The sequence below is a fragment of the Natator depressus genome, chromosome 23 (assembly GCF_965152275.1).
Source record: "Natator depressus isolate rNatDep1 chromosome 23, rNatDep2.hap1, whole genome shotgun sequence".
NCBI classification, from domain to species: Eukaryota; Metazoa; Chordata; order Testudines; family Cheloniidae; genus Natator; species Natator depressus.
Genome location: NC_134256.1, coordinates 5,514,279 through 5,538,279, shown reverse-complemented (window position 1 = coordinate 5,538,279; position 24,001 = coordinate 5,514,279). Strand labels below are relative to the sequence as shown.

At 56.8% G+C, this 24,001-nt stretch overlaps 1 protein-coding gene across 1 annotated transcript; it reads right to left on the bottom strand.

The window, feature by feature from the left end:
• Nucleotides 1-1,154: 1,154 nt before the first annotated feature.
• MEIOSIN (meiosis initiator) lies at nucleotides 1,155-22,991 on the bottom strand. The gene is made up of 13 exons (XM_074937299.1): nucleotides 22,909-22,991; nucleotides 19,664-19,754; nucleotides 18,431-18,530; nucleotides 16,286-16,438; nucleotides 13,549-13,788; nucleotides 13,030-13,153; nucleotides 12,080-12,180; nucleotides 11,211-11,363; nucleotides 6,445-6,521; nucleotides 5,309-5,470; nucleotides 4,688-4,923; nucleotides 3,276-3,365; nucleotides 1,155-1,906 (listed from the first exon to the last, which is right to left on the bottom strand). The coding sequence occupies exons 1-13, from the start codon at nucleotides 22,989-22,991 to the stop codon at nucleotides 1,708-1,710; spliced, it is 1,809 nt and encodes a 602-aa protein (XP_074793400.1). The 3' UTR covers nucleotides 1,155-1,707.
• Nucleotides 22,992-24,001: the final 1,010 nt, after the last annotated feature.

Here is a 24,001-nt window from a genome sequence, read left to right as displayed (position 1 = left end):
TTAAAACTCAGGGCAGAGGAACCCCTCAGTCGCGTGGAAATAACCCCCCAGGGCAGCCTCGGCTCACGTCTCCATGCAGCAGGTCCTAAATTCCAGGAGCAGCTGGTCTGGATCAGGCCTGGCAGAGGAGCAGAGTAGGGGGTAGGAAACTTCCCCCTGCAGTTTGCCTGCAACAGGCAGAGGTGAGAAACATCAGGGGGTGGAAGGCGCTGGGGTTAAGGATCTCTTCCGTCTGAGCTGGATCCACTTGGCACAGGCCCTGGCTAGCGGGCAGAGAGAGCAGGGCGGGAATTCTGGCCCGGGCCAGCTGCCGGCCCCACCTCTGCGCAGCCTCGGCCCTCCTAGAAACCACCCGTGGGGCCGGTGTGACAGCATCACTCACCAGGCGGACGGAGGGACACCACCATCACCGCTGCGCCAGCCGAGGACAGGGAGCACCAGAGCCAGGCCAGCTGGGGCGGTGGCAGCCCCGAGGAAGCAGCCGCCATGGCATTAGCTGCTCAGATGGGAGCTGGCCACGGCAGACCCAGGCTGCAGCGGTGATCCAGTTGGTGCTGCTAGGGAGCGCTGAGGTGTGAGCGAGCGCCAGAGACCTCCCGGTCACTGCAGAGCCTGCAGGTGGGGGTGTTAGCCCTGTTCTAGCGGCCAAGGCCCCAGGGCTCAAAGGACTGATTTCAATGGGAGTCAGGCATCAGGAACCAGGGCATGGGGCAGTCAGGCCTAGCGGTCACAGCAGGAGTTGGGAAATGGACCCAAGGCTCAGACCCAGAGCCAGAAGCCGGAGGCCAGAGCCAAAAGAGCCAGGAATCAGAAGCAGGGTACCTGGAGCGTGTTTTCCAGGTTTCCTTCACAGCCGTAAGAGCTAGAGACTCATGCGAGATTCTGGAAGACAACGAAGCAGCGTGAGTGCACCCTCCAACCAGTCCATCACATGTCCCCATAGGGGCGTGTGCCCCACACTTTGGGAAATCCTTATCTAAAATATCCCCTTCCGATAGCTCAGTGGCTGAACAAAGGAAGAGTCTTCAGCCCAACCACAACCCCTGCTGCTCTTCCTGCTTTGAATAAACCCAGGAGGAGAGGTGAATGGGGCTGCCCCAGGGGGGTCTGAGACCTCGGACCGGAGCCAGGAAACCCACAAATGAGCTTTATTCTAAAACCAATAAATAAATAAATACATACATACATACAACAGCTGTCAAACTATTCAAGCAACGAACAGAATCCAATACAAGTCTGGCCTGAACCGGTGGAGGATGGTTTGGTTTTCTTTGGGGGGGCCCTCTAATCCTCCACTTAACCACGGCTACCCTTATGCCCAAGCAACCCTCCCTTAGCTGGTTGGACAGGGCAGTTTCGAACTGACCGGACCTATGGGCAGCCCGGGGTCGGTGCTCTCTGATCAGCACAGTGGTATAGTTATGGCGGAAAACTATCAGAATAAATAGGATTTTAATTAAAAACATGAGCCGCTCCGCCACACCCACACACAATTTCTCCTTGCCAGAGCTAAAACAAGAGCCCAGTCTACAAACCCCAAAGCCTTGTCTCCCAACGGCAACACGCATGCTGTAGCCCCTGCCTGTTCCCAAGCACCCTCGTTCATTTCAATGGAGCAGCAAGTGTCTCCAAAGGAAGGAAGAGGTGCCACATCAGGGGATGGGGGCCCCAGCACGCTGGGTGGGAGGGGCCCTGCACTGCCCTTCGTCACACCGACTCTGGGGCTGGGTGTGGGAGCGAGCAGGGCGGGGCTGGCGGTCCCAGGTCCTGGGAACCGAGGGATTTCTCGGCCAGCAGCAAATGAAACGGCTTAGGAGCCTCCATCTCCTCCTCCTCCTCTCCCCCGCTGGAGAAGTCCTGCTTCACGATGCGGTTGTTCAGCCTGCTGAACCTCCGGGCCTTGACGCTGGAAAAAAAGAGGTGAAATCCAACCAGACGGCTCTCTGCGCCCGTTTCCTCTATGGGCTCGTCACCGTCCGTCCCATGGGCTGTTGGCAAATGACCGCCCGGCCTGATCAATTGCCTTGAGCCTAGAGGTTGATAAAACTCTTCCCGTATAGCCCCGGCTAGCCCAGGATGGGACAGCCACATGCCACGGACAGCCAGCAGGTGTAATTCAGCGGATAATAAAGGGCATTTGTGGTTGGGCGCCAGGACTCCTGGGTTCTAATCCCACCTATGGGGTGGGTGATGTAGCAAGTGAGAGGTCGGGCTGGGAGTCAGGACTTCTATCCCCAGCTCTAGGAGGGGAGTGGTGTCTGGTTAGAGCAGGGGGCTGGGAGGGGATTATAGTACTTATTTACATCCCATTTAGGCTTAGTTGGTCCTATGGAATCCAATCCTGTTCCATTTTAGGCTCTCTGCTCATCAGCATCTCCCTGGGGACAGGGGATGGAATTGGAAGCTTTTCACTTCTAGGTCCCTGGTGTGAACCAACCAGGCCAGCAGTGGCTGGATCTCACTCTATTGGCTCCTATGTGTAATGAGTTAGGGGAATCTCAACTTCTAGTGGACAACTGTTCATGTCGCAAAATCCGCTCCCCTGGGAGCCCCTGAGGTGACCTCTGTGTGGCAGGACTAAGGCAGACTTTAGGAGTAACGGGGTCCCTTGGAAGGTCCCTGGACTGGGACTCGAGTAACCTTTGGCTCTGTCATTGGCCTGCTGGGTGACTGGAGGCAAGTCACTGCCCCTTCCTGAGACGCTGTCTCCCCTCCCATTGCTGTCCGTTCAGGCTGCAAGTTCTTCAGGGCAGGAGGTGTCTAACTCTGTGCAGTGCCTGATCTTGGTCAGTGTGTCTGGGCAGCCCCCGGCCCGACAGGGCCCTGACCTCGGTCACTGTGTGTCTGGGCAGCGCCCAGCCCGACGGGGCCCTGATCTCGGTCACTGTGTGTCTGGGCAGCACCCAGCCCGACGGGGCCCTGATCTCGGTCACTGTGTGTCTGGGCAGTGCCCAGCCCGACGGGGCCCTGATCTCGGTCACTGTGTGTCTGGGCAGCGCCCAGCCCGACGGGGCCCTGATCTCGGTCACTGTGTGTCTGGGCAGCGCCCAGCCCGACGGGGCCCTGATCTCGGTCACTGTGTGTCTGGGCAGCACCTGGCCCGACGGGGCCCTGATCTCGGTTGAGACCTATAGCTGCTAGTGTAATACAAAGAGTAGCTGCAACACTGGGCCAGAACAGCATGTGGTGGAAGTTGGCACCTTCCCCAGCAGATCTCCCCCCACACCAGACTGACTCCCATGGCTCTGATGGGGTTCTCCGAATGCCAGCCTTACCAGTAGGGCCTCCGCTCCTGTTTTGTCATTGTGCGCCACAGCTGTGCCAGCTCCCTGGTGGCTGCGGTGGACGCCATCCCCGGGCAGGCGCTGAGGGGAGAGAGCACCAGGAACTCAGAGTTCTCCCAGCAGCACACGTCCGCCTGGCCTACCAGCGTGGGTTGCCGAGGCAATACCCAGCAGCTGTATACACATTCCACCCGCCTTGCCTTCTCCATGGACACAGATGTTAAACGTTCAGGGGAGCGAAACCCAAACAACCTGCTCTCTCCAGCTGGTTGCTATGGACCACAGCTGCGTGCTGAGATCCAGCAGGTCAGTCCCGCCACAAGGGCACTAAAAATATCCAGCCTGGGATTGTGCCAAGGGAAAAGGAGTGGCTGAAAGGTGTTGGTGATAGGGCATTGGAGTGCGGCTTCCGTCATAGATGGTAAGGCCTGAAGGGACCGTTCTGACCATCGGGTCTCCAGAGACCCCACCCAGCGGTTTGCACTCTGAGCCGGCTCGAGTTAGAGCAGATCTTTTAGAATGATGTCCCACCTGATGTAAAGACTCCAAGTGTGAACCTCCCCAGACCCTGGACTGGTTGTTGCAGCGGTTAATTCCCCTCCCTTCTTGTTTCTATTCGGAATTTCTCTCACTTCAGCTCCTATCCCTCAAATCTTGCTCTGCCTTTGTCCCCTTGCTCATAGCAATCTCCTCCCCACAGAGCGGCTGACAGCCCGGGAGCAAGGTGAACTGCGTAAATGAAACCGATCGAGCCATCTCTGAGGCAGGTTTCCCAGATCGTGGATCATTCCCGCAGCTCAACCCTCCAGCATCCTGTTGGAAGTGGGAACGCCAGAACTGGCCCCAGCATCCCTGTAATGGTCTCCCTGCCATATACAGAGGTAACTGCCCTCCACCCGTTTCTAGGCTATATTCCCCTGCTTGTATAGCCAAGGACTACGTTAGCTGCTGCACCACACTAGTACTCTGTGGTCTGTCGGTCTCCATCAGGTGACTCTGGTCTGATACTTGGAGTGTCAGCTCTTTGGTGCAGGGACTGTCTTTGTGTTCTGTGTTTGTACAGCGCCTGGCACAACGAGGGCCTGGTCCGTCACTCGGGTGCCTATGTGCTACCGTAATACACCTAATAGCAATAAACAATGTACAGCGCCAGGCATAATGAGGTTCTGGTCCATGACTGGGGGCCCCTAGGTGTTACTGTAATACAAATAATAAGTAGCAATAAGAACCTGGATCTTACATTCCCTAAGTCCTATTGAAGCCAATGAAACCTAAAGCACATGCTTAAAATTAATGCTCACGCTCGAGCGCTTTGCTGAGCCATGGCCATAGTGCCTGGACACAGGGCCAGCTGGGTCAAGCTCCGCTCTCCAGCCCGTGACTCAGCGCCCCCTCCTGCTTACCGAATGTAGTGCTTGCGGTTCAGCCGGCAGAACATGATGAACCCATTGACACATTTCTTCTTCAGCTGCAAGGGGGACCGGGACTTGCTGGAGGCCTCCGGCTGCCGCCCGCCTTCCCCCTTCTTCCTTTTCCGGCTGGCAGCAGGTGGCAGCTTCGTCCGCTTGTAAGGGATCCAGGTGCTGTCGCTGTTCTCGTCGCTGGAGGACACGGAGCGAGCCGGTCCGGGGCTGGAACCCTGGCGGGCGGAGAAAGGGGGGGGGGCGGGCAAACACCCAGGCAGGCCCCTGAGATTGGGACACTGGGGAAAGGAAGTGGCACGAGCCTCACTGGGGGCTGCAGGTCTAAATCCCCAAAGCAGTTTTGGAAGCCTCAGCCTTGGAGTGGAAGGGAGAGAACACCCAAGCGGGCTCCGCTTCCAGCCAGATCAGAGGCTTGGTGTCTCATCCAGTCCTTATACAGCCACTATGTACATCTGCCCTTTCCCATTCTGTTACCCTAAGATTGCAAGATTTCAACCCCTGCCCCCCAAAACCCATCTTCTCCCCCCTTTCACAGTCTACAGGGCAGCGCCATGACCCCTCCCTCCTTCCTTCCCCCCCACCCCCACCCCATCCTCTCACCTCCTGCAAGAGCTGCCTGCTCCACACCCCCATTAACTCCGTCACTCCTGAGCTGGGGCTGGAATCGGTTTTACTCGCCTCGCTGTAGGAGAGGTAGCAATGATCCAGCGAGAAGGTGGACTGGAAGAGATTGCGGGAGTTCAGCGGAGTGTCCGGAAGGGTCTGATGAGGGTCGTGCTGAGAAGGATGCGGGGGAGGGGAGAGGAACACGGCAAATGAAACGTTAAGGCTGAAATGTTCAGAAGGGATCCGGGAGCCTGATTCCCATTACAACGCCCAGGCTGGCCACAGGCGTGTGGGAAAAGCTCGGCCTGTGTCCATAAGCCTTGAATGGCCTGTCTAATCCTCCCAGGCCTGGGCTGTTCAATCTTCAGCGAGGAATGCAGCAGGTTTCACCCGCCCTGGATGATTTCCATTCTACAGGCAAGCCCTTCTCCAATGCTTCCCTGCAGTCTCTGCTTACAGGGCTGGATTGCAAACCCCTTGGGGCAGCAAGTCTGGCTTTAGTATGGATATGGAGAGCGCCCAGCACTACAGGGCCCCAAGCGGGGTCTCCAGTACAAATAACAAAGGGGGATGAGAACCTCGCAGCTCCAGACCCCAGCAGCAGGGCAAAGCTCCCCCACATTCACCTCCACCAGCATGTTTCATGGAGGGGTCACACGACTCATTCGACCCTTGGCCTCCCTCTCTACAGCTGCCCCCAAGGAGACCCGATTAACGCCAGCTGCGATGGTGGTGGTGAGGATAGCGCCCATGCCAGTGGGTGGCCACTTCACATAGGCCACTCACAGCCAGCAGGTAAGAGCAACCTAATGGACAGAGCATTGGACGGGGGCTCAGGAGAGGTGGGCTTTATTTCCGGCCCTGCTGGGTGACCTGGGGCAAGTCATTTCCTCGCTCTGTGCCTCGGTTTCTCCATCTGGAACACAGGGATAATGGTACTGGTCCTCCTTTGTGCAGCACTTTGAGACCTACTGATGCTAAGGGCCGTTATTACTCCACATCTGAGCCTGACTTTGTAGCACCAGAGAAGGCTGTACGACAATATGCAGCCGGGAGGTGGGTTCTGCCTGCTGACAGGGAGAGGGAAAGGGGCCGACAGGGGACTCAGGAAGGGGCTCCCCCCTTCCCACCTTTCTCAGCAGGGTCCCAGCCAGGCTGTCCGAGGAACCAGACGACTCTGGGCTCAGACACACGTCCTCAAACAAACCTGCCGGAGAACAAGACACACCCCTTCAAAACAAGTAACGTCAGAGCAGACCTCCCATGGCCTTCCCCCAGCAAGGACCCCCGCCAGGAAAGAGGGAAGCCCCCTCCCCCAAAGGCCACGGTGCAGGGTAGCAAGGGTTTTAATGATTTCCTCTTGCCACATGCCCTTCTCAGCATACACACCAGCCGGTCGCTAGGAGTCTGTCTACACTGCAAGCAGAGGTGGGAGCGCACGTATAGACGTCCCCAGGGCTAGCTCTGAACTCGCTGGCTCCAATAAAGCCAGCAGTGAAGCCGTGCCCGGGAGGCTGGGTATGTACTTGAGCTGCCGTGGGCTTCCTGGCTATCGCCGTCTGAGCCAGCTAGAGCAAAGCCAGCGCAGGTATGTCTGCACAGGCTGCAGCCATGCCCCAGGACTGCACTGCAGACAGACCCTCTGTAGCTCGTTAGCCTAGGAATGAAACGATTGGGGTACGTGAGGGTCAGGGTTCAAATCTTGGTGGAGGATGGGACAATGATGGCGGGGGAAGGGGGAATCTCCAGCCCAGGAAGTCAGACTGGATGATAAAAAGGGTCCTTCTCCCCTTGCCACCATCTCCAGGATCCCCCACAACCCACCGCAAAGAGGATCAGACACTTGGGATGGAAGCTGCCACGACCTGCCATGGGCCGCAGCGGGACTCCACCTGCAGGGGCTGTATCTCTCTTTCTGACCCAGCACGGGAGGGAACCAGAATCAAAGCAGGAAAGGAGCCAGGAGTCAAAATCTGAACCGACTAGCTGAACAGTCTGGAGTTTGGGACCTAATTTCTAGCATCCCGGGTGCTGGCCGTCTCTGCAGCGATGCCCGGCTCGAGAGACAACAAAAGGCCAGTTAAGTTTGTGGATTTCAGTCAGTCTCCGATAAACCCTGGGTGCTTGGAGCAGCGTTCCTGGGGCTCAGGGAATAAAGTGGCAGCATCTCTCTAGAGCAGTGGCTCTCAAACTTACTTGTTCAGGCCCCCCTTCTTTGTATCTATAGTCGTTTAGGCATTCCCCCCACCACACAACTACATATACCATCACCCAGCTCTGAAGGCAGAGGGGAGAGCAGCGGCTGCTGGACGGGCGCCCAGCTCTGAAGACAGAGCGGAGAGCAGCGGCTGCTGGCCGGGAGCCCAACTCTGAAGGCAGAGCGGAGAGCAGCGGCTGCTGGCTGGGAGCCCAGCTCTGAAGGCAGAGGGGAGAGCAGCGGCTGCTGGCCGGGAGCCCAGCTCTGAAGACAAGCGGAGAGCAGCAGCTGCTGGACGGGCGCCCAGCTCTGAAGGCAGAGCGGAGAGCAGCGGCTGCTGGCTGGGAGCCCAGCTCTGAAGGCAGAGCGGAGAGCAGCGGCTGCTGGCCGGGCGCCCAGCTCTGAAGACAAGCGGAGAGCAGCGGCTGCTGGCCGGGCGCCCGGCTCTGAAGACAAGCAGAGAGCAGCGGCTGCTGGCCAGGCACCCGGCTCTGAAGGCAGAGGGGAGAGCAGCGGCTGCTGGCCAGGCGCCCGGCTCTCAAGGCAGAGCAGAGAGCAGCGGCTGCTGGCCGGGCGCCCGGCTCTGAAGGCAGAGCGGAGAGCAGCGGCTGCTGGCTGGGAGCCCAGCTCTGAAGGCAGAGCGGAGAGCAGCGGCTGGTGGCCGGGCACCCAGCTCTGAAGGCAGAGGGGAGAGCAGCGGCTGCTGGCTGGGAGCCCAGCTCTGAAGGCAGAGCAGAGAGCAGCGGCTGCTGCCCGGGCACCCGGCTCTGAAGACAAGCGGAGTGCAGCGGCTGGTGGCCGGGCACCCAGCTCTGAAGGCAGAGCGGAGAGCAGCGGCTGCTGGCCGGGTGCCCAGCTCTGAAGACAAGTGGAGAGCAGCGGCTGGTGGCCGGGCGCCCAGCTCTGAAGGCAGAGCGGAGAGCAGCGGCTGGTGGCCGGCGCCCGGCTCTGAAGGCAGAGCGGAGAGCAGCGGCTGCTGCCCGGGCGCCCAGCTCTGAAGGCAGAGGGGAGAGCAGCGGCTGCTGGCCAGGCGCCCGGCTCTCAAGGCAGAGCAGAGAGCAGCGGCTGCTGGCCGGGCGCCCGGCTCTGAAGGCAGAGCGGAGAGCAGCGGCTGCTGGCTGGGAGCCCAGCTCTGAAGGCAGAGCGGAGAGCAGCGGCTGCTGGCTGGGAGCCCAGCTCTGAAGGCAGAGCGGAGAGCAGCGGCTGGTGGCCGGGCACCCAGCTCTGAAGGCAGAGGGGAGAGCAGCGGCTGCTGGCTGGGAGCCCAGCTCTGAAGGCAGAGCAGAGAGCAGCGGCTGCTGCCCGGGCACCCGGCTCTGAAGACAAGCGGAGTGCAGCGGCTGGTGGCCGGGCACCCAGCTCTGAAGGCAGAGCGGAGAGCAGCGGCTGCTGGCCGGGTGCCCAGCTCTGAAGACAAGTGGAGAGCAGTGGCTGGTGGCCGGGCGCCCAGCTCTGAAGGCAGAGCGGAGAGCAGCGGCTGGTGGCCGGCGCCCGGCTCTGAAGGCAGAGCGGAGAGCAGCGGCTGCTGGCTGGGAGCCCAGCTCTGAAGACAAGTGGAGAGCAGCGGCTGGTGGCCGGGCGCCCAGCTCTGAAGGCAGAGCGGAGAGCAGCGGCTGGTGGCCGGCGCCCGGCTCTGAAGGCAGAGCGGAGAGCAGCGGCTGCTGCCCGGGCGCCCAGCTCTGAAGGCAGAGCGGAGAGCAGCGGCTGCTGGCTGGGAGCCCAGCTCTGAAGACAAGTGGAGAGCAGCGGCTGGTGGCCGGGCGCCCAGCTCTGAAGGCAGAGCGGAGAGCAGCGGCTGGTGGCCGGCGCCCGGCTCTGAAGGCAGAGCGGAGAGCAGCGGCTGCTGCCCGGGCGCCCAGCTCTGAAGGCAGAGCGGAGAGCAGCGGCTGCTGCCCGGGCGCCCAGCTCTGAAGGCAGAGCGGAGAGCAGCGGCTGCTGCCCGGGCGCCCAGCTCCAAAGGCAGAGGGGAGAGCAGCGGCTGCTGCCCGGGCGCCCAGCTCCAAAGGCAGAGGGGAGAGCAGTGGCTGCTGGCTGGGAGCCCAGCTCTGAAGGCAGAGGGGAGAGCAGCGGCTGCTGCCCGGGCGCCCAGCTCTGAAGGCAGAGGGGAGAGCAGCGGCTGCTGGCCGGGAGCCCAGCTCTGAAGGCAGAGCGGAGAGCAGCGGCTGCTGGCCGGGAGCCCAGCTCTGAAGGCAGAGCGGAAAGCAGCGGCTGCTGGCTGGGAGCCCAGCTCTGTAGGCAGCGCAGAAGTAAGGGTGGCAATGTGAAAAGACACATTCGTCAATATCACTTTCCACAGCAGACGTAGTGCCCCATTTCCATCCTTACTTCTGTACCGCTGCTGCCACCTTGGAGCTGGCAGCCAGAGCCTCGCAGCCTGCAGGTGAGGGATTTGCGGGAGGGAAAGGAGAGAGTCTGGGGGGCAGGGCTCCAGCCATCCCCTTTATCCCCCCATCCCCGGTGTGAACAGCCCTTCTGCACAAATCCCAGCCACCCAGGGCTGACAGCCAGAGCTCTCTCCCCCCCACACACACAAAAAAGAATAGCATATAGCTCACGCCTTCTTTGACACATTCCCCTGCCTCCCTTGGGAGGCCTGCTCCACAGTTTGAGAACCGCTGCTCTAGGGACATGTTCCCACTGGAAAACACAATCTGGGACTTCCCTTGCACTGTAGCACTGTCCACTCAGGGCGTGACTGCACAGTAAGTGGGTACACAGCAGATTCACACCCTAGCTTGTGACACAGTAACTCGCCATGTAGACATGGCCAGCCAGCTCCTTCTGCTGAAATTGCACAGGGTCAGTCCCTGCAGCCCAACCTCCGCTGAAGCCTGTGGCAGCTGGAAGGACTGTGTACAGCGTCTGACACAAGGGGCCCCAATCCCGCTTTGGCGCTTCTAGACTCTACCGATGTTGGATGGCTGGAGATGAAAGATGGCCCAGCGGTTAGGGCTGCTAGCCTGGGACTTGGGAGGCCTGGGTTGGATTCTCTGTTCTGCCCCAGCCTGCCTGTGGGACCCTGGGCAAGCCACGTCAGCCCCTGGCACCTCAAAGGTAATTCAAATCAATGGGAGTTAGGTGCCTAAATATCCTTAAGGATCTGTGCCCCAATTTCCCCATCTGTACAGTGGAGAGAATAGCCCTGCTCAGCCACACAGGAGTGTGCCAGGAGAACCACGTGAAGAATCGGGAGGTGCCCAGAGAGTACAGTGATTGGAGCCAGATAAATATACGGATGCTGCCCACATATAAGGAAAGGTCTGACTGACAAAGCTGGTAACGTGCCACTGCTGAATGGCTCCGGTACACAGCACGTGGCCACACAGTAATGATGGCGTGGTGCCCCCAGACACGTTAGGTAGAGATCACACAAAAAGAGGGGAGGGGCGGTTAACTCTCGATTGCCTTGTGCACTGTGGCGTGGATGTAGCAGGCTCCCTTGTGATCTGGGAGAGAGTGACTGGCAGCGGGAGAATCCAGCCCCCCACTTGGGATCCCAACGACGCCCCCACAAGCTGTAATGACAGCAACGTGCGCTGTCCTTTCTAAGGCATGCTACACAGCTCTCGCTTGCTCCCCGCCTCCCTTGCATGGCACGGTTCGTTGCTCGCCTCCTGGGAATCACCACAGCACCACGACTGATCCCGGCAAGCCCCTCAGACGCCTCCGGCCGCAAGGAGGGACGTGGACCCCCTTTACCTTGGGATAGCTCCTCTGACCCCCCCTGCAGAACATGACCAGGAAGCAGCCGTCCAGGAGAGGAGAACAGCGAGGGGCTCAAGCCCAGATCCTTACTGGCCCAGCAAGCCCCGATTTGGCCTCCGCTCCCGGGAGAGCACAGGAGTGAGCTCCCTGCAAACCAAAACATCATTTACACAGGAATCTCACTGGCTACATTTCTGCTACCCTCTGTCCCCATAATCAGTCAGGAGAACTTGGGCTGCTCCTCAGCAGCAAAGCTGGAGACTTCCAGGAAATAGACTAACTTGGACCACTAAGATGCTGCTGGATTTATTATTTAAAGGACGCTTGTTAACTTCCTCTACCACTTGTCAGCCGGGACCTACAATCTCTGCCCCCCTTCCTCCACCCCGATAATCAGAAGTTATGTTCTCACTTATTTAGCCCCTTTAATAACCAATGCCCTGCATGACCTCTGCATGTTCAGGGTTTTTTGGTTGTTCCCCCCCAGGTTTTGCAAATAACCAACATCGAATTTTGTTATGCGCTATTTCCCTCTTGTGCATGTGTTTCCATTCATTGTGTTTCCTTGTGTGTTTGTATTTGATATAAAAACAATAAAGTTTAAAAAGGACGCATGCAGCTGATATGTCCATATCCCTTTTTCCAGCTGTCTGTCAATGAACACACTGTGCTGTTAGATGGGGGGACCTTTCAGGTCTGAAAGTGCTGACGAGGTCTGTCTCCCAGAGCCTGGACACACAGATGCTTGGTACCCAACACAACTGCCTTGGCGGGTGCTACTTAGCCACATGAAGAGCAGCAATTTGGTGCAGCCTAATTTGCCATCTCTGCACGCTATGGCCCTAGTCTACAGCAGTACTCACCATGGGAACTACACACAGGGGACTGGGTTGAGAGCCAAGGACCAGCATCCAGCCCATCCTCCTCTTCCTCCCCGCAGGAATAATACTGCACCAGCTCCTGCCTGGAAGAGCAGTTTAGAGATGGCCTTGGATTGCTGCTCTGTCTCTTCTCTCCCAGAGCCCCAGACAGAACTGCTTGCAGCTCTGTGCTGGCCGCAAGGGGCTGGACCAAACACAGGCGGCTTTGAGAGCAGTTCCTAGTGTCCTAGGGCCCAGCTGTGCAGTGGGGTAGGGCGGACCCCAGCTTCCTGGAGATTTTCAGCTGCAGCCTCCCACCCAGGGAGGGTTGGAACTGGGGAGACCTGCTCTGGGCACTACGGCTGATCCTCTTTGAGAAGTGCCGGCTAGGAACAGGCCTCTCCTTCTGGCTGTCTGCAGGCTATAGCCGAGCCAGCAGGCACGTGGCAGAGAACCCAACTGTACGTGAGACCCAGCCTCGCCTTCTGCCAGGTATGGCCGCGGGAGCCTTCTCCTTTGCTAAGCACGCTGCAGGGGCAAAAACTAGGGGGACCGTCCAGCAGGAGGTGCTGTAGAGAACGCCAGGCTATTCTGGTTTAAGCCTTCCCAGCCGGGGACGTTGTAGGGAGTGGGGCAGCATCAGGCTATTCCAGTCTAAGCCTCTCCCAGCGGGGGGTGCTGTGGGGAGCAGGGGTAGAGCACTGGCTGGGGGCAGAGCTCCCAGCTACTCCAGTCCCAGCCTCCCCCAGCAGGGAGCACTGTGGGGAGCGGGGCAGAAGTGCTGGCTGTGGAGGGAGCTCCCAGCAGCAATCTGGAGTCAGGGTTTGAAAACGCTGCACCCTGGCTGGATAGTGGCTCCAGGCCAGATCCCTAGCAAGTGCAAATTGGCAGAGTCGCCTTGAAGTCACCAGAGCCACAAGTTTCTGTGGTCAAGCTCCCCCACCAGCTCTTACCCCAGCAGAGCAAGGTCCGGCCCGTCGTACCGACGCTGCTCCCGGTAAATCAGCTGAGCCTCGCAGGTAGAGCAGATGTCATCCTCCTCCTGGCTCCCCTCTCGGTCACAGCCTACGCACCAATCTGCAAATGCACATGCATGCTTTGGTCCTGCTCCACCAGATACCGCGACCCCCAGCAGAGGAGATTCAAGGTTACCACGGATCCATCCCAGGTTATGGACGCTATGGCCATGGCTTCTTATAGGAACGGGGCCAGATGCTCTGTGGGTGGAAATGGGCAGCTGGGGATCTGGTGCATAATCTCTGTTAATGAGGGTCTGGATTTCACCCATACCCTGTGTTGCCACGGACCCCTGTGCATGGCGAGAGCTGATGCTCCCCAGAGGCCCCGTGCACAGCGAACGTGGCAGGGGTGAGACACTCCCTTGACCTGAGCGACGGGCGAGCTCCCATCAGCTCCCATCTCCCACCCAGTCCTGCAGGAGGTGCCCAGCAAAGGACAGAGAGGGACCACACCTGCTGCACAGTCGGGAATGCCGCCTTCAGCCCTGTCCAGGAAGGCGCTGCCTGTGGGCTGGCGAGACCCCAGCACCGGGTCTCTTCGGCTGAACTGGAACAGAAGCTGCTTCATGCCAGGAGAAAGCACGGCCCCTTCGCCTGCCGCATGCAGATCTGCCTCTGTGCGCCGCCCAGACTGCCAGGGCAATTCCCCCAGGCTCAGGCTCCGACGCGTCTCCTTGTTCACCTCATGCCGCTCTGCGAAGGCAAAGGGCGCAGTACTCTAGGCCGGACTGTGTCTCTGCTTTCCCGGCAACTCACCTAGGACACGGAGCCAGGTGAGCCCCAAGGTGCATCGCCACACAGTACAGCTCAGGCACGAGGAACATTCCACCTGCCCTGGGCACCCGTCAGCTCCAAGCTCAGCTTGTGAGGACCCCCCTTCCCCGAGAGCTCCAAGGTAACACCCCTGTGCCGCACACCGCCCTAGGCTTCCCGGACATCAGCTCAGCAAGCTTCACCGGGAGAGAGGGAAACACAAGATTACCAGGAGCAAGGGAAATGCTAACAGGCCAGCTGGAGAAATTGACATATGGTGAGATTAAGGGACATGCCCAAGGTCACAGAGCAAGTTAGTGGCAGAATTAGGTCCAGAACCCAAGAGTCCTGCCTTCCACTACCCTGCCCCAACCACTACACCCCACTCCCCTCCCAGAGTTGGGGAGAGAACCTCCTGGCTCCCAGCCCCCCTGCTCTAACCATTAGATCCCACTCTCCTCCCAGAGCTGGGGAGAAAACCCCGGAGTCCTGGCTCCCAGCCCCCCTGCTCCAACCACTAGACCCCACTCTCCTCCCAGAGCTGGGGAGAGAACCCCGGAGTCCTGGCTCACAATTCCCCCCTGCTCTAACCACTAGGTCCCGCTCTCCTCCCAGAGCTGGGGAGAGAACGCAGAAGTCCTGGTTCCCAGCCCTCCTCCCACTCTAAGCTACACTAATCATTTCCCTACATCAGCCCTTTGCTCGGTCAAGCAACCCAAAGACCCAGCTACCTCATTCCATGGCAAGAAACCTAGGAGGTGAGCTGGGATCCTGACCCTTACGGGGATGACACATGCACGGGACGGGAGGGGTGGGGGGAGAAGAGGGAGAGTTTTTCACAAATGTAACAGCAGCCCCTGCTAGCCACACTCACCAATTGACGCTCTGGAGGTAATCTCAGATCTGTGACACCGAGGCTGTGTTTACAACGCAGCTGGGAGGCCGCCTTCCCACCTCACGCAGATGTACATGCGCTACCTCTGCTCAAGCCAGCGCGCTAAAAACAGCAACCTGGCACCCGTGGCACAGGCTTGGGCTAGCTGCCCGAGGACCACCTGGTCCAAGATCCTAGGGGAGCACACCGGCTTGAGCAGAGCTAACATATGTGTCATGGAATCAGAGAAATGTCCAGCTGAGAGGTCATCGAGCCCAGCTCCCTGCCCTGAGGCCAGACCAAGCAAACCAAGACCAGCCCTGACAGGGGGCTGTCCAGCCTGGTCTTAAAATCCTCTCTGGACGGGGATCCCACAGCCTCCCTGGAAAGCCTGTTCCAGAGTTGAACTGCCCTGAGAGTTAGAAAACTTCCCCGCATATCTAACCTCAATCTCCCTTGCTGCAGATTAAGCCCATTGCTTTCTTGTCCAATCTTCAGTGGACACGGAGAACAATCAATCCCCCTCTTTATAACAGTGCTTAGTGTATTTGACGACTGTTCTCAGGGCCTCCCTGAGGCTTCTTTTCTCAAGACTAAATGTTGCCAGTTTTTTTAACCTTTCCTCCTAGGTCAGGTTTTCTAGACCTTGGATCGTTTTAGTATCTCTCCTTTGGACTCTCTCCAATCTGTCCACATCTTTCCTACAGTGCGGCACCCAGAACTGGACCCAGCCCTCCAGCTGAGGCCTCACAGCGCCTAGCAGAGCAGGACAGTTACCTCCTGCGACTTACATACGACACCCCTGTTAATACACCCAGAACCATATTAGCCTGGTTAGCCGCTGCGTCACATCGCTGACTCAGATTCCACTGGTGATCCATTATGACCCCGGATCCCTTCCTGCAGTACGACCGCCGAGCCAGTTAGTCCCCATTTGGTAGTGGTGCACTTCCCAAGTGCAGCACTTTGCCCGTGTCTTCACTGAATCTCATCTTGTCGCATTCAGACTGATTCTCTAATTCGTCAAGGTTGCTTTGAATTCTAATCCTGTCCCCCAAAGTGCTCGCAGACCTCCCCCACCCCACAGCTTGGTGTCATCCGCAAATGTTATAAGCATCCTCTCCTCTCCATTACCCACGTCCGTAATGAAAATACTGAACAGCAGCGTACTGTGTACATCTACCCAGGCTGCGAATGACACCTCCCAGCTGCAGTGCGGATGTACCCTGAGTGCTGTAGGGCCTTCCTAGGGGAAAATGGCTGGTGACTTTCCAGGTGGGGGTCCGGTGCTCCGCCCTGCCAAAGGCAAGGGGTCAGGATGTTCAAAATGTAGTCAAAAGCCAGGGCTGGCCAAAGCGAAGCATGGAGAGCAACGTGAGCACAGAAGGGGACCGGCCATTGGAGAAGAGCTGCCTCTCCTAAGAAATCTCCCCTTCTTCCCCTTGGTTGTCCCAATGCAGCAGAGATGGGCCTGTCCCACAGGAAAGGGCCGGGGGGGAGGAAGGAGAGATCGCTCTGCAGAGCGAGGCTAGGGGGAATGGCTGCTACCGCTTCCGTCCCGACCTGATCTGCGGGATCGCTTTCCTTTGCGGGGTTTCTTGCCAACGTTCAGGAGCTTGGCTCTCCTCCTCCGCGGGGTGACGGGCGGAGTGCCGTCTCCACACCCTCGCTGACAGGTGGACATCTCTGCACATCTGAACGCGCCCGCTTCAAATTCTGCAGGACGAGGGGAGAGCAGAGCAGGTCAGAACTCCCCCCCTCCAGGAACCACTTCGGCTCGCAAGGATCCCGGGCCGAAAAGGGAGAGAGAAAAAAAAACAGCTTCCGACGATCACTCAGCTTGTGTAGATGTCCACGTTAGCCCTGCTCAAGCTAGGGCAGTGGCTCTCAACATTTCCAACCTACTGTAACCCTTTCAGGAGTCTGATTTGTCTTGCGTATCCCCAAGTTTCACCTCACTTTAAAACAACTTGCTTACAAAATCAGACATCAAAATACAAAAGTGTCCCAGCACAAGGTTACTGAACAATTGCTGACTTTCTCATTTTTACCATAAATTATAAAATAAATCAATTGGAATATAACTATTGTACTTACATTTTAGTGTTTCGCAGCGTTTCTCAAACTGGGGTCCACGGGCCCTGCTGATCCAATCCTCCCCCTCCCTCCCTGCGCCTCCTGCAAGCCGGGGAACAGCTGTTCAGCATCGTGCAGGAGGTGCTGGGAAGGAGGGGGAGGAGCGGGGACAGGTGCACTCGGGGGAGGGGGCAGAAAGAGGCGGGGGAGAGGAGGGGCAGGGATGCAGTGGGGACGGGAAGAGGTGGGGTGGGGGAAGGGGTGGAGTGGGGGTGGGACCTTGGGCTGAGCGTTTGGGTCTTGGGAGTTCACGAAATTTTTTAAAATCAAAATGGCAGAGGTGGCCACCTGAGTACATACCTTGAGATTCAGACGGGGCTGTACTTGGAGCGGCCAGCCCGTCCCAGCACCCATGATGCCGCAGCCACGCTGCCATTTTTGGCGTGCTAGCTGGAGTGGAGCTAGCCCGTACGTCTGTTTGAGCTGGGAGTTACACCTCCCAGCTGCAGCGCGGATGGCCCCGGAGTCAGAGGAGCCTGTCACAGCCACAATGCCCACGGAATGTGGGTCTGGAGACGGAACCGATCCCTCCAGGGGCAGCCACGCGAATGCAACGCCCGCCCAGAAGCATTCAAAAGTCACCACCCCCGGCAGCTGTTTGGTGGCCCAGGTGAACCAAGTGGCGAGGGGTGGCCCATTCCAGTTCCTAATGGGCTTGCCTCACAAATGGCCCCCTGGATCACCATTTCAGTGGAAAGGCCAAGGACTGAATGGGTCACAGACACCCCCCTGACCCCCAGGGCAAGGTCAAGGGGCAGGGGTGGGAGCTTGAGCAGGGCCTCGGCTCCGGTCTCCAGGAAATGAAAATACAGAATGAAAGTGTCAGCTCTGAGGGGCAGGTTTTGTTCTGGGCTCGTACAGGACCTAGTGCAATGGGGCCCTGTTCCCTGTGAAGCCCACGGGCTACAATAATACAAAATAATAATACATCTGGTGGGCCAAACCCACAGGGCACGATTTAACAGCCAGCCTGACTTAACCCCATGTGACCAAATCAGAGGACTCCGAAAACAAGAATCCTCTGTTCAAAGTGCTGGGACACAGATCGCCTGGCCCAATCCTGCACTGGATTCCAGGACACTGGACTGAATAGGACCCTCCTGGGGCTTTTCCCAATCACTTCATGCTATGGCCAAGGTGTGTATGTGGGGGGTGGGGGGTTGTTTGTTGAACTCTTCACGCAGCCCAAAAAGGAAGCACCTGCATAAACACTCCAGAACTGAGCAGATAGCCCCCAGCTGTCAGAAGGACAGGGGACCCGAACGACTGCAGGCACAAGGCATTTGGAAGAACTGGCTCCCTGTCCAGGGGAATTCTTACCACCTTCCAAGGGGCTTCTCAGAGCTCCAGTTGGTTTGCGTTAAACACTCTCAGAAAATATTGTATCTCCTACTCAGAAGCCCCTGTTGCCCCTCTGGCTGAGCAATGCACGTACAGCAGATCTCCTCTCTGGCTTATCCCACATCCCTGCTGTGACCCATGTCCCTACACCGTCCCTTGGCTTCCCTCCACGTGGCAGCTCACGTCCCTTGTGCCCTCCCCCATCTCCCTTCACCGCCCGCGATCCCTTACCTTCTTTCTCCCCACGCCAGAGCTGGAGCAGAGTCCTGGCGGTGCTGATGCTCGCCTGCAGATGCTCAATGTAGCAGAGGACACACAACAGGATTTCCTTCTATTTCAAAGGGAACACAAACTCAGGGAAAGGTTTTATATTCACAAGGAGCGTTGGTAGATGCAGCACCCATGGCACAATTCTGTGGCAACACGTGAATTCTACACACAAAATCCACAGCCACTAATGTCCCTGGCCCTGCACAGCTGGAGAGTGGCTGGGAACCTTCTCCTAGGCTTACTCAGTAATAATGAGTTACACCTTCCAGTGTGCGTGTGTGTGCACCTGCGTAAGACAGACCCGCCTGCAAAACAAGACCACGAGGGGGGCTGGTTGGCTCATGGGATGGGACGTGGAGCCGTTTGCCTCTACACTGCTCAGTTCCCACTCAACTCAATTCACTGGTGACCCAAACAAGCTGCCACGGGACGGCTGTTGTGCGAATTAAGTTGCTCTTCTGCCCAGTTCAATGAGGGTAAGTATCCACATCACCAAGGGTTGGTACGAGCTGGAAGGCTCAGCAGAGAAACCAAGGACTGTCATCAAGTTTCATGATTTCATGTTTCATCTTTAATGGTGGGTCCCCCCAGAACAGAAACGAGGCAGGTGAGCAAGGCATGAGTGTGGGGCAAAGCGTCCCCTCCAAATGTCTGGGACGCAGCTGTTGGGCAGATACAGCATGTCAGCCTCCGAGGCTGCAAATCCAACAGCCCCATCCACAACACATTTGCTTTTTAGAAAACCCCACAAGGATGATTTCAGTGAGGAAATTCTTCTCCTTGATTTATTCTGGGATGGGGTTGGCAGCCTGCATATAAGACCCAGAGTCTAAAGGCTTGTCTGCAGGGGAAATTGACCAGAATAGCAATTCCAGAATAGCTCCCCCTGTGGACACTGTATTCCGGAATAATTAGCATGCTTCTGAAACAGAGTCATTATTCCAGAATAAGATCGCATAAGAGTGCCAAGCTGTTTGTTCCCTTCAAGAAGCCTAGAGGTTTAGCAGCAGCAAGGCTCAAAGCCTCTCTTCCTCCAATAGACTGAAGATCTCAGAGCAGGCTGGCTTCCATCCTGCCTCACCTATGCTTTCCCTGAGTCACAATATTTCTTTAACATCGTCCCTTGCTTCCCTCCGGAACGTTATACTTGGGGAAGCAGCTGTCAGGGCAGCAGCCCGCTCTGGCCGGCAGTACCTTGGTAAGCTTTTTGTAGCTGGTATGCAGAGGAACAGGCAGCATCTGAGCCAGCTCTCGGAGCATGTTGGTGTAGTTACCACGTCTCTTTCTGTTCAGGGATAAAAGAAGGTCAAACAGTTGCTTCCAAGTCCACTGGCAAAAAAGTCCTTTCTGGTAATGCTCCCCTCTGACCTACATAGATGAGTGGCAGAGGTGTAGCTCAGGGAAGAGGCAGGAAACTGCAGACGAATGGCCTGCTCTGGTCCCTACATACTTTTGCGGAACTGGGCCGGGTACCATCATACTACTGCATGCATCCAAACGGGGCAGATCTAAGCTTATGCAGGCAACTTTGACTGTGGCATTTCCTGAGTGCTGAGCACTTACTACTTTCAGGCTTCACACAAATTGGGTAGCCGCCAATACAGGTCACACAGGCAGTCAAACAAGCACTGGACTGGCACTCAGAAGTCCCGGGTTCTAATCCTGGCTTGGGTGAACTTGCGCCAGTCCTGTCACCTCCCTGTGCCTCAGTCTTCTCCTCTGTACAATGTGAATAATGAGACTGGCCTCCTTTGTAAAGCGCTTTGAGACCCACTGCTGGAAAGCGCTCATTATTTAGGTCTGCTCTACCCACGGATTTTGTCCTGATACAATCATGTTGGTTAGGGGTATGATTATTTTTGCTGGTGTAGTTATACTGGCACAACTCCTAGTACAGATGGCGTTATATTGGAACAAGGGTGCCATACACCCATATAGCTTATTTCCCTTCCCTCACAGGAATCAGCACTACCAGTAGAAACACATTTATACTGAAGTCACCGTCCCGATTTAGCTAGACCAGCACCGTTCAAACAGCACAACTTTTGTGTGGAGACGAGGTCTCATTGACTGGCCCTCTCACTGGAACACGAAGAGTTGGGGTGAGGATGCACAAGAAGGAATGGTATCCATCTAGCTCCCTCCCTGGGCTATGCCTTAACTGTGAAAAGGGGTGAGTTTTTTCATGGAGTCAGCTATCTTTGTAAGCTCCTAGCGGAGACAAGGCAAGAGGAGTCTTTACCTTGATGTAGCTAGTTGAGATCAACCCTATATCCCCCACCTGAAGTTGACCTCAACTAGCTACCCCCAGGTAAAAAACTACATGAGGTCAGACTAGTTGATCACAATGGTCCCTTCTAAGCCTTGGGAATCCTTGAATCTGTGAATCTCCACTAGGAGTTTATAGAGAGATTCCTAGATTCCAAGACCAGAAGGGACCACTGTGACCCCCTGCATAACCCAGGCCAGAGAATGTCTCCAAAATAATTCCTAGAGCAGATCTTGCAAAAAAAACCCAGGCAATTGTGATGCAAAAATTGCCAGTTATAGAAAATCCACCACGGCCCTTGCTAAATTGTTCACATGATTAATTGCTCTCACTGTTAAAAATTTAAACCTTATTTCCAGGCTGAATGCGTCTAGCTTCAACTCCCAGCCATTGGATCAGGATAGACCTTTGTCTGCTAGATTGAAGAGCTCATTATTAAATATTTGTTCACCATGTAGGTATTTATAGATTCTAATCAAGTCATCCCTTCACCTTCTCTTTGTTAAGCTAAATAGACGGAGCTCTTTGAGTCTATCACTATACGGCAGGTTTCCAGCCTTTCTTCATTCTTGCAGAGTGGCCCCTCTTCAGTTTATCCACATCCTTCTTGAATTGTGGGCACCAGAACTGGACATAATATTCCAGCAGCTGGTGTCAAATATAGAGGTAAAAATAATCTGTCTGCTCCTACTTGAGAGTCCCCTGTTTATACACCCCAGGACCCTATTAGCCCTTTTGGCCACAGCATCCCACTGACAGCTCATTTGCAGCTGATTATCCATCACGACTCCAAAATCTTTTTCAGAGTCACTGCTTCTCAGTGACTTTTGGGGGCCCCAAACACTTCCCAGGATAGAGCCCCTCATCTTGTAAGTATGGGCCGCATTCCTTGTTCACGTTAGACAGCTAACTTGATGGAAGAACACACTTCTTTTTGCGGTGACAACGTGGCTGGGCTGGGCCTGCAGGGCTGTCTGTAGTAAAAACCTATTTCCATCACTAAATCTGCATTGCTTTGTCTATATTCACATATGCACCTGCTTCACAAAAGGTGCAAGTTTGAATAGATTTTTGTTAAATCAGTTCAAAACCCCTGTGTGGACACTCTAAATTGGATTTAGCTTTAGCTTGATTCCTCACCCAGGTAAGCTAAACTGGTATAAGCCTGGTTATAACTGAATGTAGAGCATCCACACAGGGTGCAACAGTGGTTGAAGCAGTTTTTATTTAAAGCAACCAAAAGTGAACTCAATGCAACCATGAATATATTAGTATTAATTATTTGTAGTACCGCCGCACCCAGGAGCTGTACCAACACTGAAAAAGTCCCTGCCCCAAGCCAAGGGTCAACAGATGGAGACAGACAGACGGACGGGAAGTATAAGGAAACGAGACAATGCTGGTCAGCACAACGGGCCATGGTCTCGGCACAGCAGCAGCCGACTGTTGTCAAGTTTCAGATAGGAATCACAGAAAGGAGCATTTTGAGGTGGGTTTTGAAGGAGGCGGCTTTGTAGATGTTTACAGGGAGCTCCTCCCAAGCGTGAAGGGCAGCAAAGGAGGAAGCACAAAGATGCTTGTTGGAAAGTTTCCCTGGTGGGTGACGGAGGCTGGCGCCATGGGCCCGCTAGAGGTGCGGGTCAACAACTTGATAGCAAAGAAGAGATGTTAGGTCAGGTAGGGATGCGCCACGAAGGGCATGGAAGGTGAAGACATGTTATAATGCTCATCACTGTACTCCAGCCAGCTGACGGGGAGCAGGGGGTGGCTTTTTTTTAGGCTACCCCTTTCCCCCGCGCACTGATCGACTGATACATATTGACAAACTTGACTCCATCCTAACAACACTTTCTCTCTAGGGATGATAGAGCTGCTCAGAGAAATCACACTGCATGTATCCCGTTGGGACTGCGAAAGCTATTTAACGCCACATAGCACAATAACACAGCACTTTAGGACAGGAAGTGAAGGCAAAACCCCTGAACTTCACTCCCAGCTGCCAAGGGCAAAGCAGGTACAAAACGCTCTATTCTGGGACCGCTTTGCACTGGCGTAAGTGACTTGGTGTGTCAAGAAGGGGTTTTGAATGGGGGCAGGGGATAAAGCCAGGGGAAATCTGGTCTCTGGCGTGGAAGGGATAGGCCCTAACTGCCCTGTCCCATGTCCTCACCCGTCTCCGATGGTTCGCGGCTGGCAGTTGCTGCGGCCAGGACGTGGCTCCCAAGGGCCAGCACGCCCGACCTGACCCCACATCTGCAATGGAGAACAAAGGGAAAAAGAAGGGGAATTCCAATCGATCCCAGACCAGGAATGAGATGGGGAAACGGGGAGCCCATGTGTTGTCCCTCCACCCCACTGGACAGAGGGTGGGATGAAAAGGGGGTGCCGTAAAGGGCGGGTATGTCATCAGCTCCAAGAATCAGAGGCAGATACACAGGAGAGGGGAAGAGAACTGAGCTGAGAGTGGGGGTGGGGCAGATATGACCAATACCATCCTGCGAGGCTCAGGGATATAAAGGAGGGGGGCAAATATCACCTGCTCCTTTTGGGGGGGGAGGACAAATATTGCCCCCCATGCAGTAGGGAGGGGGCAGTAATGCTGACACTAGCATGGAGGACGGAGGCAGCTGTTACTAGACCCAGCACTGTGGGGGAAGGGAGACAGGCCCAATCCCCTGCAATGGGGGGTGGGGGAGCTCTGAGAGGCAAATGGGGGGAAGATCTCAGGGGAGTGGTAAGGGGGCCCAGCCTGGAACACATGCGGGGATGCCAGGAGGGGGCTGTGGGCAGTCAAGAGGCTACGGGGGGGAGGGGGCTCCCTGAGGGGTTATGGGGGGGCTCCCAGGAATGGGGGAGCCTGAGGCAATGGGGGGGGGAGCCCTGGGAGTGATGGGGAGGAGTCAGGGGAGGTACCCTGTGGGGTGATGGGAGACCAGTGGGGGAGAGCAGGCTTCCTGGGGGGGTGACAGGGGCTCCCACAGGGGGGCAATGGAGAGGGCGGGGCTCCCTGGTGGGCTGATGGGGGGGGTGCAGTGGGAGGGAGGGAGGGGCTGGGGGGAGGGGGAGCTGGGGGGGGCAGAAGGAGCCTCTTGGGGGTGATGGGAGAGGGGGAACCAGAGGCAACGGGGGAAGGGGGCTCCCTGGGCCTGACGTGGGAGGGGAAGGTCTGGGGGGGTGACAGGGGAGGGGGCAGTGGGGGGGCCATAGAGGGGGAGGGGGCGATGGGGAAGGGGTGATGAGGGAGGGGGACCCCGGGGCGGATG